This window comes from Vombatus ursinus, unplaced genomic scaffold (assembly GCF_900497805.2).
Source record: "Vombatus ursinus unplaced genomic scaffold, bare-nosed wombat genome assembly UNPS02009132.1, whole genome shotgun sequence".
In the NCBI taxonomy this organism is placed as follows: domain Eukaryota; kingdom Metazoa; phylum Chordata; class Mammalia; order Diprotodontia; family Vombatidae; genus Vombatus; species Vombatus ursinus.
The window spans coordinates 4,595,625-4,612,120 of record NW_020948910.1 but is presented as its reverse complement, the minus strand read 5'-3'; the positions used below and the strand labels follow the sequence as shown (position 1 = coordinate 4,612,120).

Sequence of the window (16,496 nt, the reverse complement as noted above, 5' to 3'; positions counted from 1 at the left end):
TTTGTTTCTTAAAGACCATGCCTTAAACCTAATTCATTCTGGTTTTTATGGATTGGTCACCAATAAGTCCCTACCCAAGTACCATTTGAAAATTATTACTTTAGCCCTGATGGCTCAGAGTGAATGTATATAGTAATCGTTTCTCTTTTGGCCAGAAACCATGAAGGTCTTCCCTTTCCAGTTTGATTTTTTTTTTGGGGGGGGGCAATTAAAAGGGCCATCCCTTGGTTTACTTCTTAGTTAGCCTTAATCACTGAATGGGCACAGTCAAAGTGAGAACTTGGAAAGACCTTAGCTTAAAATGGCAAGGTCTTAAAATGCATTGTGGGCCATCTCCAGTTGTCCTGATCTACATGTGACCACTGGAGTCCAGAGGACAAAGTGAGGCTAGTGACTCTGCACAGCCCTCCCTCACTTAAATCCAATTACTTTGCAAGTCATGGCATCATCTTCCTGATATCAGGGTCCTCTTCGAGAATGAAGGATAAACCACACAATCACAACCAGGGTCACACAGCTAGTAAGTATCTGAGGCTCAATTTGAACTCAGGTCTTCCTGACTCCAGAACCAGACTCTATCTACTGTGCCACCTAGCGGCCTGAAACTGTTCATATCCACTTCCAAATTTTTTTTTCAGTAATTCTTTCCAATGTTATAACAAGATTCTTCTTTGGTTGAATCTAACCATTTTTTGTAAAGAAAGCAGAAGACCTTATCTAACAGTCAATAGTGCCTGCCATGATCTTATTTTTTTTTATTATACTATGTTATGGAAATTTTTATTTTATTCCACAAATTAAAAATAAATAAATACAATTTTTAAAAAGGTATAACAGAAGGTATGCAATGTTTGAATTTCATACATTTTGCCTTCTCAGCAGGTACCTAGGTTCAGTCAGCATTTCACATCATGACTCTCATTTTAATGAAAGTATAAAAGGTACAAGAGATTGGCTGAACCATTCACGTTATTAAAATATGGTGGTAGAAACAATTCCTATTTCCCATACTAAGACTTAGAGCTTTTGAGTCAGCCTGTTAATTTATATCTATGTCCTAGACAGGCAAAGTGAGTAGAATAAGATTCCCGGAGGGGACCAACTCCCTTTTGTATTCATATCCCTAACAGCAAGCATAGTACCTGGCACATAATAGTCATTTAATAAAGATTTTGATTGAAACGAACTGAAGTGGATTTCATGTGGGAAACTGGATCATCCTTTTTAATAATCCTGACTTGTTCAGTGCCACAAAACCCGACCTTTCTTAATACCAATAAGGTTCTGGTAATGCCATATGGCTGCAAATCTTGGAACATCAAAATCTTAGAAGAATCAAAATTACAAGTAGGCAGAAGGGCAACAAAAACATGCACAGTGAATATAAATGGGCAGCATGTTATAACTTGTGCAAAGAAGGAAACCAAAAAACATCTTCAAGGATAATCCTAGGTAGCCAAGTTATGCATGGGGAATGAGAGACAAGTTACAAACACAATAGGGGAAGAGAGGTGTCAAACACTCAGTCCTCAGGCAGCATGCCACCCACAACATTCCACAGTTAGGCCTGAACCAGATTAAAATGTAATTGGGAAATATTTAATAAGATAAATAAAAATACAATAGAATACAGTATTAACATATGGTTCTCTAAGTCAATATGTGGCCACAAGGATACAGTTTCTATTTGTGTTTGAACCCACTGCTGTAGAACATCTATGACAGCTCACTATTGCTTACTGAAACAAATCCAAATTCTTAAAATGAGCATTTAGGGCTTTCTACTTCAGCTTTCTCACCTACTTAAATTATTTGAGGTGTTAAAGTGACTGCCAGTGAGCCAATCTGCAGCACTCCCAATTACAACTGGAACCAGATTAAAATGTAATTGGAAAATGTTTAACAAAACAAAGAAAAATACAGTAAAACACAGAAGTATGAATTTGTGGTTTTCTAAGTTAATCAATATGTGGCTTACAGAGAGCCTGTTGTATTTCAGCTCAACACTAACAAACTAGAGCCTTGACTCCAGTTAAACTCAACTATCTGGGCAGGGAGTGGACATAAAAAGGGACAGGAAAGCCTGCTGCCATTGCATTTTGGTTTTTCTCCCACTCTACCTTTGTCCTTGGTACCTCTCTCTTTTTACTGCCTTTAGTCATGTTCTATTGCACTCACCTCTCACTGGCAGCCAAAGTCCCATCACTCTAGTTTCCCACATTATCTCTCACTATTCTCTTACACTAAGTATTATGCTTCAAGATCACTTTACTAATCACTGTCCTCTTACCATGTCTCATATACTCCCATTATTTACCTCTTCACATGGCACCAACATGTCTCTCTTCATCTCCGAATCCTCCTAATCCTTCAAGTTCACAGGTATTGTGAATCCTTCCTTGAACACATCAGCAGAACTCTTTCTGTTATGAAGCATTAAAATGCCTATTGCCTCTAAGTCATATACCACAAATCCTATCTTGTATTATTATTTTTTGTGCACATCTAGTCTCCCCAACTAAATTATAATATCTTTAAGAACAGAGATTAAGAAGCAGGATGGTGTAATTGAAATCAGAAGGACATGTCTGATGCATACTGGCTTCAGTCTGTGACTTAACCTCTCACTTAACCAGCATACTATAGGGTGTCAGAATATAGTAGGCACTTAATAACTATTTGCTGACTGACTCTCACAATGGCAGACAATTCTGTAAGAGTATAAATTGGAGAACAGCTGCTAATCTACATTGGTAGTTTTCCTCCACCAATAAAATCACTGGTCCAGATCTCCACCCTCTCTTTATAAAAAGAATATACTTCTTTTTGTTCCCATGGTATTTAATCTAGTAGGAATTCAATACATAGTTGTTGATTTTTTAAATTATGTGCTTATGTATATAAATATACATATGTACATATGCATATATGTATGCTAAATGTGTTGGTTTAAAATTTTGTTTAAAGACACTGATCACTGTTGGAGGGCTCAATGAAGAATTCATAATATATTGGAAGAACTGGTAGGATTTAGAAAGGCAGAAAAGTTTGAATTCTATTTGGAGAAGTAAAAGTAAAGAATTGGGAAAGCATGAGACATGTTGAAGGGATGGTGAACAGTACGTCAGTCTCTTTGGAACAGAGTTTATATAAGAGAATACTGGGAAATAATTATAGCAACCAGGGCACCCCTCCCCAACTTGCAGAGCAATCTACCCCAGGTTCAAAGTATTTGGTGAGCCAACATCTCCTAAAACTATAGCTTATCCCCTGCTGATGTATTCACACTTAATAGTAAGAACACAAAATGTGCCCAAAGAAAAGGCATTTAAAGAAATGGCAGTGTAGGAAAAGTAGTAGCAAAACATCTGCCCTATAAACACAAGATGTACTCTTCCACAAATACATACAATATCAATGAGAAGAGTGGACATATACAGTGAACACACATGGAGAGCCACACACATAGAGAATACATGTGGACAGAGTACATGCATAGAGTGGCACACACATAGGGAATATATGTGGACAAGAAATATGCATGGAGAGGCAACTCATAACTCTGACAGTGAAGTGGCACTGATGCCTTCAAGTGATATTATTATACTTCTCATAATGGTGCTCCTGGTCTTACTACCTTTGTTGTGGGGAATGTCAAAGCTAGGATTTGAACCTAGGCCCTCTCACTCCAGGTCTCACACTCTTTCCTCTATACCACACTGCCTCTTAATTCAATTTAATAAACATTTGTTGAATGCCTATTATTTACCAAGTATTGAATATTCATTAAGTACAATGTACCACATTTAAGAAGAAATCAACAATATCATCAAGCCAGAGTAAAGTGAGAAGTGGGCATCCAGGATGATGAAGACACTTAAAACTCTACCATTCAAAGTATCAATTGAAGGAAAGGGTAATGTTAAATCTGGAAGAAACTAGATTCAGTGATAATAGTGAGGGCTTAAGAGCTAGCTTCAGATATGGGAAGAGTGGTTACATGGACAAGGGATTAGACTTTTCTGCTTGGATATGATGGGGAGAACTAGGACCAACAGAGAGAAGTTACAAGAATGAAGGTTTTTGTTGTTGTTGTTGTTGTTGTTGTTGTTGTTTTGCTCAACAGTAGTGCATAAAGTACCCAATTACTGGAGATCATTTGTTGGGGATGTTGTAGGCAGTAGTCATATATATGGCAGTAAGTGGTCATAGTATAGTGAAAAGTAGATTTAGAACCAAAGTGAGTTCAAATCCCAGTTCAGCTTTTTATGAGTTGTATGACTCTGAGTCAGACCCTTTTATAAAATGATGAAACTGAATTAAAAAAATTCTAACCTTAAATAACCTAAAACCCTATGATGCTGTAACTTCTGAGGTCCATCTAATTCTGTTTCTATGTCTGTAGTTTCTATGTCTGACATGACAAAAGTGGTCTCTTAGGAATCAATCTGGGGATAGTGAGCAGGCTGGAGTGGAAAGGGAAAGACTGAAATAAATAGTCCAGGTTTAGGGCATAAGTTAATAAGGACATATACTAAGGCAACTGTGGAACTAAAAGAAAAGGACATTATAAACGGAGGCAAAAGTAAGGAAGGAATTAGAACCAACTTCAAATCTTGAAGCTTGAATAACTTGGGAGAATTATGGCATGGATGAAAAAACAAACAAGAGGTCTGCATAATAGGCTTACATTTACATATTATCTAGGCTTAGGTTACTCATATACTTAAATCCTTCTTTTGCTCTCTCCCTCTTTTTTAGATCTTTGTCCATTCCAAATGAATAACAGCTTGTTTACTGCAGGCACATGATCATTTTCAGGTAAATTTCTGGTAAAAAAAAAATACTGGTGATTTATCAGGACTGGAATTTCACCTTCATGTTTCTCAAGCAGATTCAATTAATCTGTTGGCTCCAGATCTGGCCATATCTAAGCAGCTAAAATCATACTTAATAGTTCTCAGAAAATATATAAGTTTATAATTTATTATCAGCTAATTCTCTATATTCTGATATTTCTTTTCATTGAAGTTTAGGAAAACAGACAATTTATCACAAACTTCCTGACCTAAGTCAAAAGGAAATATATTTGAACCTTCAAAAAAAGCAATAGGTAAGTAAGACACAACCTCTTGGTACAATGGTGGATAAAATTGAGGGCCAGGAATTTATAATCCAGACAGTATTAACACTGATTATTTAAAACACTTAATACTGCTTGATCTAGCTACAGTGCATACTCAAATACTGTCTGATTTCAAAGTAAGGACTTGTAAATTTTTCTGTTTTGATGAATTCCAAAATCTTTGGGCAAAAAGATGCTTGAAGAGAAAAAAAAAAAAGACTAACCTTTTCCTGTTCATGCAGAATACAAAACACAGAAACAGATAAGGCTTCTAATTCTTTGCAACCAAGGTAACATTGGAGGTGAAAATAAACTTAAATTCTATTCCTAGAGTTTCCTGAGAAGACTTCAATTGCTAGTTAGGTTTCTCCTCCATTTCTACTCTAATAGTAGTGACATGAGAAAGAAATTGATATAACCTGGTCTGTAAGATACTGTAACAATGATTTACTTTTAAAAGATTGTTACTACTAATATATGTTAGTTACTGAGCATATGATACTGTAAAAATAACTCCAAGGAATTATAGACATTAAAGCTTTGTTTCTGCCTCTGAAGTCTATATGAAACAAAAGATGAGGTAAAGTTGATCAACAAATGTTACAATCATATATACAAGTAAACTCATTCACAAAGATACGTAATTAGTATTTACTGAGGAGTTAATTATGTATCAAGGAAAGCATTGTGATGAAGATAACTGCATTTAGATGAAGTTTCTCTATGGAGAAAGTGAATTTTGAATTGTGTGTAAGGGATTATTTGTTGTGGGCACTAGAAGGAACAGAGGGATAACCTCAAAAGGGGACATTAAAAAAAAAGTTTTGTTTGGAATAGAGAGTGGGCAGAGGGAACTAGAAAGAGGTCAAAGTTGTTAGATATAGTGAAAGCAACTGGTACAATACACACTACAGCCAAAAGGATATGAGTAGGGAAATTAGAAGCTAGTGAAGAGAAGATTAATGTGTTTTAAGATACAATTAAGAAAGATGTTAGTGAAATCATTCAATGTGAACTGAAGACAGCCAACATTGATGGCATTACTTTGGGATTGTAGAGGAAGAAAAGGAGGAAAGGAAGAGGAATGAATACCTTTCAAGCATATAATGCTTTAAAGGTTACAAAGACCTTTCTTTATATACTTGTATATTGGATAATGCAGATCTTACTCCAATTTACAAATGAGGAAATCAAAGCTCATACATAGACTAAGTGATTTGCACAATGATTACCACACTAGAAAATGAAGGAGTTGGTCCTTGAACCCAGGACTTTCATTTTGAGGTTCAGATCTCTTTCTACTATACAATTTAAAATTATAACACATTTAGACAAGCTATCATATGAAATTTGTCAATTAATAACTGCTGTTTCTGATAAAGGCCTATATATAGGGAAGTGAGCCAAATTTATAAGAATGTAAGTCATTCCCCAATTGATAAGTGGCCAACGGATATGAACAGACAATTTTCATATGAAGAAATTAAAGCTATCAATAATCATATGAAAAAATGCTCTAAAGCTTTTCTAAAGATTAGAGAAATGCAAATTAAAATAACTCTGAGGTACCACCTCATGCCTATCAAATTGGCTAATATGACAGAAAAAGAAAATGATAAATGTTGGTGAAGAGGTGGAAAATTGGAACACTAATGCATTGTTGATGGAGTTGTAAAATAATCCAACCAGTCTAGAGAGCAACTTGGAACTACACCCATAGGTCAACCAAACTATGCATACCCTTTGATCCAGCAAAACCACTACTAAGTCTGTATCCCAAAGAAATCATAAAAAAGGGAAAAGGACCCACATATACAAAAACATTTATAGCAGCTTTTTTGTGTTGGCAAAGAACTGGAAATCGAGGGGATACCCATCAATTGGGGAATAGCTGAACAAGTTTTGGTATTGAATGTAATGGAATACTATTGTGCTATAAGAAATGATGAGCAGGTGGATTTCAGAAAAACCTAGAAAGACTTACATGAACTGATGGCGGAGTAAAGTGAGCAGAATCAGGAGAACATTATACATAGCAACAGCAATATTGTGTTATGATTAACTCTGATAGACTTAGCTCTTTTCAGCAATACAATGATCCAAGACAAATGAACCAAATGATCCAAAAGACTCGTGATGGAAAATGCTAGCCACATCCAGGGAAATAACTATGGATTCTGAATGCAGATCTACGCATATAATTTTCATTGTTTTTTGTTTTTTCTTTCTCGTGGCTTTTCCCCTTTGTCCTGACTCTTCTTTCACAATATCACTAATGTGGAAATATGTTTAACATGATTGTACATGTATAACCTATATCAGATTGCTTGCTCTCTCCTTGGGGAAGAGAGAGATGGAGAAAAATTTGGAACTCAAAATTTTACAAAAATGAATGTTGTAAACTATCTTTACACGTAATTGGAAAAAAAAATAAAATACTATTAAGGAAAAAAATCTGCTCTTTAAAACTAAGAATCAGGACACAGAAATGACTAGAAAACCAAAGAACACAAAAACTACAATAAAACAAGGACAACAGTCTAGTATAATAAAAAGAACACTGGTTCTGGAAGCAGAGGATCTGGGTTCAAATCCTACCTCTGATACTTACTAAATGAATGACCTTAGGAGAGTCAGTTGACCTCCCTAGATTTCAGTTTTCACATCTGTAGAATGAAGGCATTGTCCTAGATGGACTTTGAGTTCTTTCCAGTAATCACTGATTAAACACTTTGCCAGCCACTGTGCTAAGTGATGGAAATTCAAAGAAATTAAAAAATAGTCCTTGGTCAGAAGGAGAACATATTCTAGTTGGGGATACAGGATAGAAACTGGATGTATGATTTCACTTATACAGGAAACTCCTATTGAGAAACAGTCTTTAGTAGTGACTTGGTTAGCATCAGTCAGAGTCAGAATTTAAATTTTTATTTTTGTGTCCAATTACATGTAATAACAATTTTTCAGCACATAGAGCACCGGCCCTGAAGTCAGGAGGACCTGAGTTCAAATCTGGCCTCAGACCACATACTTGACACTTACCAGCTGTATGACCCTGGTCAAGTCACTTAACCCTAATTTCCTAAAAATTTAAAAAAATTTTTAAAAACCCAATTTTTAACATTCTTTTTAAAATTTTTGAGAAGGCAATGGGTTTGATATGGATTATACCGTGTGCAGTCATCCAAAACATATTTCCATATTATCCATGTTTCAAAAGAAAACAAAGAGCAAAAACAAAACAAAACAAAAAAACAATCCCAAGAAAAATAAAGTAAAAAAAAAAAGTATGCTTGGATCTGCATTCAGATTCCATCAGTTCTTTCTCTGGAGGCAGATAGCATTTTTCATCATAAGTCCTTCATTATTATATTGGATCACTGTATTGCTGAGAATAGCTAAGTCATTCACAGTTGATCATCACACAATACTGTATTAGTGTTCTGCTCATTTCACTGTGTATCAGTTCACATAAGTCTTCCCAGGTTTTTTCTGAAATCAGCCTGCTCGTTACTTCTTATAGTACACTCACATACCACAACTTGTTCAGCCATCCTCCAATTGATGAGCATCCCTTCAATTTCCAATTCTTTGCCACCACAAAAAGAGTTACTATAAATATTTTTGTACATATATGTCCTTTTCCTTTTCTTGGGGGGAGGGGTGGACATCTCTTTGGGGTATAGAACTAGTAGTATTATTGCTGGGTCAAAGGATATGCACAGTTTTATACCCCTTTGGGCACAGTTCCCAAATTGTTCTCCAGAATGGCTGGATCACTTCACAGCTCCACCAACAGTGCATTAGTGTTGACATTTTTCCACTTCCGCTTCAATATCCACATCCCTTCCAACATAATAGGTCAGTGGCAGGATTTGAATCCATGTCTTCCTGAGTCTGAGACTAGCTCTCTATCTAACCCAGCATGTAGATAATAAGGTACATAGAAGATACATTTAGAGTAGATAGATGGCAACCTTCAAGGATATAGCAGCAGCTGAGGAGACTGGAAAAGGCCTTTTGCAGAAGAGGGCCATTGAACCAAGTCTAGGGGAAAACCAGAGGAACTATAAGGCAGAGGTGAGGAGATAGCAAATTTCAAACATGAGGGGACAGTCAGTTCAAGGATTTTCCTGTAATAGGAAGAGTAAATAGGTTCATATGCCTGGTTCATGGAGGGAATCAGAGTTCATAGATGGAAGTAAATTGTGAAAAAAATGGAAAGGTAGGAAAGATCCAGATTGTAAAGACTTTTAAATGACAAATGAATAGGTTTATATTTTATCCTAAAGGTAATAGGGAGCCACTTGAGTTTGTTGAATAGGGGGTGACATGGTCAGACCTGAACTATGGGAAAATCACTTTGGCGAGTTGTATATAGAATGAATGGGAGTAAAAGTGTGACCTGAGGCAGGAAGTCCAAACAGAAAGCTATTGCATGTAACAAGCCCAGGAAGAGGTGATGAGGGATTAAACTATGGTAGTGGCTTGTGAGAGGAAGAAAGAGAATATTATAGGGGAGATGTGAAAATGTGGTAAATGACAAGATTTGGCAACTTGGAGTGACAGTGAAGGGATGGGGACGACAGGGGGTTATGGACCTGGATAACTAGGAGGATGGTAGTTCCTTTATAGCTATAGATCTAGAATCCTATAAACTGGGTACAGTACTTAATAAATGTCTTATATACTTAATAAATGTGTATATATATGTATGTATGTATGTATGTATATAATCTCATTTGATCCTCCAATAACCCTTTGAGGTAGATGCTATTATTTGTATTTGAGAATTTGAGAATTTGTATTTGAGAATATTTTTAAGAAACTGAAGCTTAAAGAGGATAAGTGACCCAGGTTCAAAATGCTAGTAGGTGGAATCCAGATTTCCCCAACTCCTATACTTTTGTACCTTACCATACAAAAGAAATCCTCCTTGGTCAGCAACCCTAATGGGCTGGGGAGGCATTAAAGGAGATAAAGAAAGGATGAAAACATAAAGAAAAGAGGTGCTGATACAAAGAAAAATTGTTACTAAAGAATATTACACCACTGTTCCACTTTCCTCCTGCTGGATAACTTATGCTCAAAAGGGCCCTCAAAACAGGAAATTATTTTTGGTGGAGGGGGGGAACGAGAAAAATGTGGGTTCTCGGCCCACCTATACCAGAAGCTGGCTGTGGGACTCTAGACCATGCAGGAGTACAGTTTCTCCCTTCCCCCCTTAATCCCCCTCCCTTGAGGACAGCCTTGTGAATGAACTTGGCAGTCCAAAGGCTGCGGCTCTGCACCAGGTGTTGGCACCGGGCGCCACCTCCACGCGCAGGCCAGATTCTAACTAGGTTAAAGTGCGGGGGAGGGTGGGGGTGGGGTAGAAAGCTCTTTTTCCCATTGTCGAAGATGCTCCGCCCCACGCGGCGGGAAGGTCCCGCTCTATAAACGAGACCTCGTGGCCCGGCCCCCCTACTCTCAAGGGCAGCGTCACCCCGGCGCGCCCTCCCCCAGCCCCTCACCATGTGCATCGCCCTCTCCATCCACGCCTCTCTCTCCTCCGCTGACACTGACACACCTCGGGCTGCGAGCGCTGCTGTAGTAGTCTTCTCCATCCCGCTCTGGCAGCCGGAGGCCCAGGAGAAAGCGCAGCCAGGCAGGAGAGAGCTGGCGGCGGAACGTCAGAGGCCCGCAGCTGCTGTTTCCGGGGGAGCTGCTTGATGGTGGGCACACCGGGGACCGAATTCGGGACGGACGCGGCTTTCCGGCCCGAAGCAGCCGCATCAGCGGCCGCGGTCAGGACGGCGGCTAGGACGGCTCAGTCGGGTCTCCACGCCCCCTTCCCTCTCCGGTGACAGTCGAGCCGGAGACTGGCGGCAGTGATTTCCCCAGGAGGACCCGGGGAAGGGGCGAGGGCGACAAGGTACCTTGTCCCTGGGAGCAGAGCGTCCAGCCGCATTCACCCGAGAAACCGTTCCCCTTCCCCCCGCTCCTTCTTCCAGGTCCCCGACCCCCCCGGGGCTCGCGGGTCCTCAGCCCCCGGCACCCCCTGTCTCCCACCTCCGGGACCGGAAGATGCTCAAGTCCGTGTGGAATTTTCTGAAACGTCACAAGAAGAAGTGCCTGTTCCTGGGCACAGTCCTCGGAGGTGGGTGCAGGCGCTGGGGGGACGGCTGGGGGCGGAGGGACCCGCGCTCTGGCCGCCTGTGCCCTGCCCTTCGGCTCTTCCAGCTTCTTTGCTTGCGCATCCTTTCTCTCCCTGGCTGAAGGAGGTGGGGGTGAGGAGGACGCGGGATATCCAGGGAATGGTTTTCTCTTCTACCACTTCAGAGAGTTAAAGAGCTCGAAGGGCCCTAAGATATCCAACACCCTCATTTGACAGACGAGGAACCTGAGACCCAGAGAAGTGAAGTGACTTGCCAAAGGTAGTATTACTTAGCCAGCTGGGTCTTTCTTTTTTTTTTTTTTTTTTTTTTTACCTGTCACATACCTTGATTAGGCAAATTGCCTCTGGATCCCATTTACTACTGAAGTGACCTATTGCACGCAATCCAGTTGCAACACCCAGAACTTTGCATTGATTTCTTCTTTACCTGGAGTTTCAAAAGACATAAGAGATTGCCCAAAGTCTGTCTTTCTCTTTCCCTCTCTATGTCCTCCCTCTCTTCCATCTCCCCCTCTTTCTCATTCTCCCTTTTCCCTCTCCCCCTCTCCTCTCCCCCCTCACTCCACTCCCCCACTCTCACTCCCCTTCTCTCTACCTTCCACTCCCTCTCTTTCCTTCCCCCCATCTCTCTCTCTCTCTCTCTCTCTCTCTCTCTCTCTCTCTCTCTTTTGTAAACTATATTGTAGTGTTTGAACACACAGCTAGATATGCTGAGGGGTCCGAGTACTTTTTTTTAATTGATCATTTAGTCCTTTTATTATTTAATTCTATGTAGTAAGGACTACATTCTGAAGTATGACCTAGATGGACAACTGAGAGGTTCCTCAATCTTCTTTAAGCTTAAGATATCCAGCCCCATTCTATTTGGAGCTTGCACTGGAATCATGAGGGCAGATAAAAGAAATTCTTAGGGGCCCTTCCTATTATTCTGTAGCCATAATGACTAAAATTTACAGGAGGCCAGGGAGGGAAAATGTTGGTATGCCTGTACATAAGTAGAAGCATGAGGTTTTAATATTCTTATCACTAAATACATGCACTAGATACAAAACTACTTATAAATCAAGGACAAGAATTTCCCAAAGAACTTGATCCATCTATCTTTTGATTATGGTTTTCCATGCAAAACAAGCCATAGATAAATAACAACACATTCTAGTCATCAGTAATTCCGATTTGTGGCTAATTTTGTGTTTTAATCCTAAAAGCTTGAAAGCAAATCCTTATTATTGTTGATGGAAGTATGGTTCTATTTGAGGCTGTGAGTAGGTTTTTTGTTTTTGACTGTTTTGAGGTTTTAAATCTTTATACATTTAGATGTTTTTATTTAAACTGGCACTCAATATTCCATTATTTTATTACATTGAATGTTTAGCCTGGAAAAAGCGTTAGTGAGAATTTGATAAAGGTCTTCAGATCTTTGGAGGATTATCATTTGGGAAGAGGAAATAAACTGTCTTTGCTTGGTCTCAGAAGACAGAGCTAGGAACAATGGGTAGAAGTTACTGAGACACATTTTTTAGCTAAATATAAGGCGAAACTTACTGAAAATTAGAGCTGTGCCTTTGAAAGGAAGAAGAAGTGGAAGAAGGAAGAAAGAAGAAAGTCGCTACATGGCTTAGTGAATAAAGCATTGGTCCTGGAGTCAGGAAGACCAAAATTCAAATTAGTCCTCAGATGCTTACTAGCTGTGTGACTCCAGGCAAGTCACTTTAACTCCTGAATTTCTTAGTTTTCTCATCTGTAAAAGTGGGAATAAGAGTGCCTACATCTCTCAAGGGTTGTTGTGAAGATAAAATGAGATATTAAAGTGCTTTGCAAACCTTAAAACTTTATATAATTCTATTATTATTAATAACTAATAGCCTATGTTTATATAGCACTTTAAAGCTTACAAAACAATTTCTGTGCTTGGTACTATATATATTTTTATCTTTGTTTTAAAGTTGAGGAAGTTGAGGCTCAGAGCAATCAGGTGATTTTTCAGTTGTCTCATAGCTAATAAATGTCAGAGGTGAGATTTAAAACCCGGGTTTCTTTTGACTTACAGATTACGTTTACTCTGTGAAAACCAAGAATTTCTTAATGATGGCAAAAGTATAAATATAGCATTTTATTGAGTTCTTATTGATTTATAAGGAAATTGAAATCTTATATTGGTCCATGAAGGAATACGAATGCTCTCTCTCAAGTTGAAAAGGGAAGACTGAAAGAAAGCTGTAGAGGACATTATTTCTTGGGCTTTTTTCTGGGTGATCATAGTTCAAGGAGCAACTTAGATAAAAAAGATGCAAAGAGTTTTATGCTATACATTGTAGATACAGAATTCAAGAGAAATATTTAAAACAGGAAGAGAAATTGATTTTAAGATCTTTACAGACATTAAGAAAACAAACTTTTTTTTTCTTTCAAAATGGTAGTTAGTCAAGGAAAGAAAAACAGTGGAGGATCACAATAAACATTTACCTAAAATACACCAAGCCTCTCAATTAAGGGTAAAGATACATTGATTTAGATGTCAGGCCCAAGGCTTTGATTCAAAAATATGGAGAGAGAAATTGCTAAAACTGTGGAAACTATCATATCTGTTGGTTGAGTCTGCATGGCAGATGTTTGAATGGAAAATGTGGCTGGCTTCTAATAAGACTAAAATAAGTAAATGTTACAGAAGAATGGGCCACTGGTTACAGTGCGTCCTATTTGCTTATTGACCACTATGAGAAAATATAGTACGTGAATTTAATTTATGATTCTGCCTCCAGAAATTGCTAGGTCATTTTGTATGTAGCTTCTGTATTTATAGTACTCAAACTTTTACAGAAAATCTAAAGTGAGGAAAAAACAAACCATTCAGGAACTCTTCTTCCCTATTCTTCATCTCAGAACCCATCCTTTTTTTCTTTATTCCAGTCTCTGCTGAGGAGGCGGGCCTTCCTCCTTGCCAAGACCATCCCATCTAGTTTTATTCTTGCTCCCATCCCTTCCCTTTCCTTTAGCAAATTCCACAATAATCCTCCCAACCCTTATATTTCTCCATTATCTACTGGCTCCTTCCTTCCTGCCCAGATTCTTTTCCATGCTTAAAAACTCTGAATTGTCCCTACTATCTTCTCAAATTATTCTCCTGAATATCTGTTTTCATAGCCAAATTCCTGAGGGAAAAAAAAGAAGTCATCTGCACTGATTGCCTCTACTTCTCCTCTCAGTAACTTTTCCAACCCATTGTAATCCTAGCTTCCAGCATCATCAGTCAAATTAAACCTTGTCAAAGTTATCATTGATTTCTTATCAAGTCTGATGATCTTCTATCAGTGCCCATCATTGACCTCTCTGCAGCATTTGAAACTGTTGACCACTCTCTTCTCCTAAATGCTATCCTATCTACTTTTTCCTGACATTCCTCACTCTTGCTTCTCCTCCTAACTCTCAAACTACTACTCAATCTCCTTTGCTAGAATGTCACCCATTTGATGCCTCCTAATTATAAATATACTTCTAGGACTCTGTCGTGTGCCCTCTGTTCCTCTCTTTATATATACAGTAATCTAAGATCTTATTAACTTCTCTTGGTTCAATTATAAATTCTGTGCAGATGATTCCCAAATTTTTTATGTAACCCTAGTTTCTCCTGAATACTAATTCCACATCAGCTGTCCGTTAACAACTCATTATCTTTTCTCCAAAACTCTACCCTGTTCTTAACTTCTTTATTTCTGTTCAAGGTGCCACTATCCTTCTATTCACTTGGGTTCACAAACCCAGAGTCATCCTCTACTCTTCCTTTCCCTCACATCCATTCAGTCTTCAAGTTTTGTTGATGCTACCTTCATAATTTATCTCTCATCTTTTCTTTCTCTCTATTCACATGGTTAGCACTGCAGCTTAAGCCCATAACACCTTTAGCCTTAACTATTGTAATAGCTTTCTAATTGGTTTTCCTGCCTCAAGTCCCATTCCTCTCCAATCCATCCTTCCCACAGTTGCCAAAGCATTTCCTTACTCAAAGAGTTTCAGGTGCCTCTAGGGTCAAATTAAGATTTGCTCTGTGTAGTATTTAAAACTCTTCTCAACCTGGTTCCTGCCTACTTTCCCAACTTGTAATGCAAATTGCTACACACATTGCTCTCTTTCACAAACTATGGCATCTAACCTAACTGGCTTATTTATTCCTTGTATATGACATTCTGTCTCACAGTTTTGCCAATGCTGTACCCCTTCCTTCCTGGAATGAACTCTTCTGTTTCTTAGGATCAACAACTTCCTTTCTGTGCTCAGCACTAGTGCCACCTGGTACTGAGTCCTGATCTCTTTTTGTATTGCTTTCCCTTCCAACAAGGAAAGTAAGCTCCTTAAGGTCAATTAGTGTTACTTTTTCATCTTTGTAGGTATATAATATGTACTTTATTTAAAATTTTATTGATCTTATTATTGGCAAATAAACTTATTTTATGTTCTTTGTATTATTTAATTCAGTAAAACTCAAGACAATGGTTTTGTCTTTTGTATAAAAAAATTACTAGCTATGTGACCCTGGGCAAGTCACTTAACACTGATTGCCATCTCCCCCCCCCCAAAAAAAAGAATATTTAATTTCATCTTTGATCTTTCACAGATAGAGATTCATAGATGGATAAATAGAGGTTTTGGTCCTTTTTTTTTTTTTTTAGCATTGTGAGAAACATTCTAATAGCATAATTAGTTCATTTTTTTTTTTAACTTTTTTGAACTTTTAGGAGTATATATCCTTGGGAAATATGGACAAAAGAAGATCAGAGAAATACAAGAGAGGGAGGCTGCTGAATATATAGCCCAAGCAAGACGACAATATCATTTTGAAAGTAACCAGAGAACTTGCAATATGACAGGTAAGACAAAATAATATTTCTGTATGTATAGAATTATTTATATGTGTGTACATGTGTATAACTGTGTGTAAATACACACATATATAAAACATGTACATATCCACCTTGTGTGTGTGTGTGTGTGTGTGTGTGTGTAAAACAAACTTTGAGGCTGAAGATTGTTTTTTTGTTTTGTTTCTTGTTTTGTTGTTGTTGTTGTAGTGAATAAAGCAGTAGCACAGAAGCCAAAACCACACAAACTGGCTGTATAACCCTGAGCAAGTCACCTAATCTCTATGCTCTTGGGAAGTCAAACTCAAATAGAAATGGGTCCCTGCAGGTCGCATATTGATTTAGGAAACCATAAATT

At 38.2% G+C, this 16,496-nt stretch overlaps 2 protein-coding genes across 4 annotated transcripts in view; one reads left to right on the top strand and one right to left on the bottom strand.

The window, feature by feature from the left end:
• ADAT2 (adenosine deaminase tRNA specific 2) overlaps window positions 1-10,903 on the bottom strand; it is a 33,453-nt gene extending 22,550 nt beyond the window's left edge. The window contains 2 exon segments of the mRNA XM_027850749.1: window positions 10,639-10,765; window positions 10,767-10,903. Coding sequence (XP_027706550.1) covers window positions 10,639-10,765; window positions 10,767-10,900 — 261 coding nt within the window. The 5' untranslated portion in view covers window positions 10,901-10,903.
• Window positions 10,904-10,926: 23 nt separating this feature from the next.
• Window positions 10,927-16,496, top strand: part of PEX3 (peroxisomal biogenesis factor 3) — a 46,789-nt gene continuing 41,219 nt past the window's right edge. The window contains exons 1-2 of one of the 3 annotated variants that reach the window (XM_027850747.1): window positions 10,927-11,039; window positions 16,016-16,147. In XM_027850747.1, coding sequence (XP_027706548.1) covers window positions 16,141-16,147 — 7 coding nt within the window. In that variant the 5' untranslated portion in view covers window positions 10,927-11,039; window positions 16,016-16,140. Of the gene's footprint in view, window positions 11,265-11,418; window positions 11,542-16,015; window positions 16,148-16,496 lie in introns of those variants that run through there. The other 2 variants (XM_027850746.1, XM_027850748.1) reach the window with 2 other exon arrangements.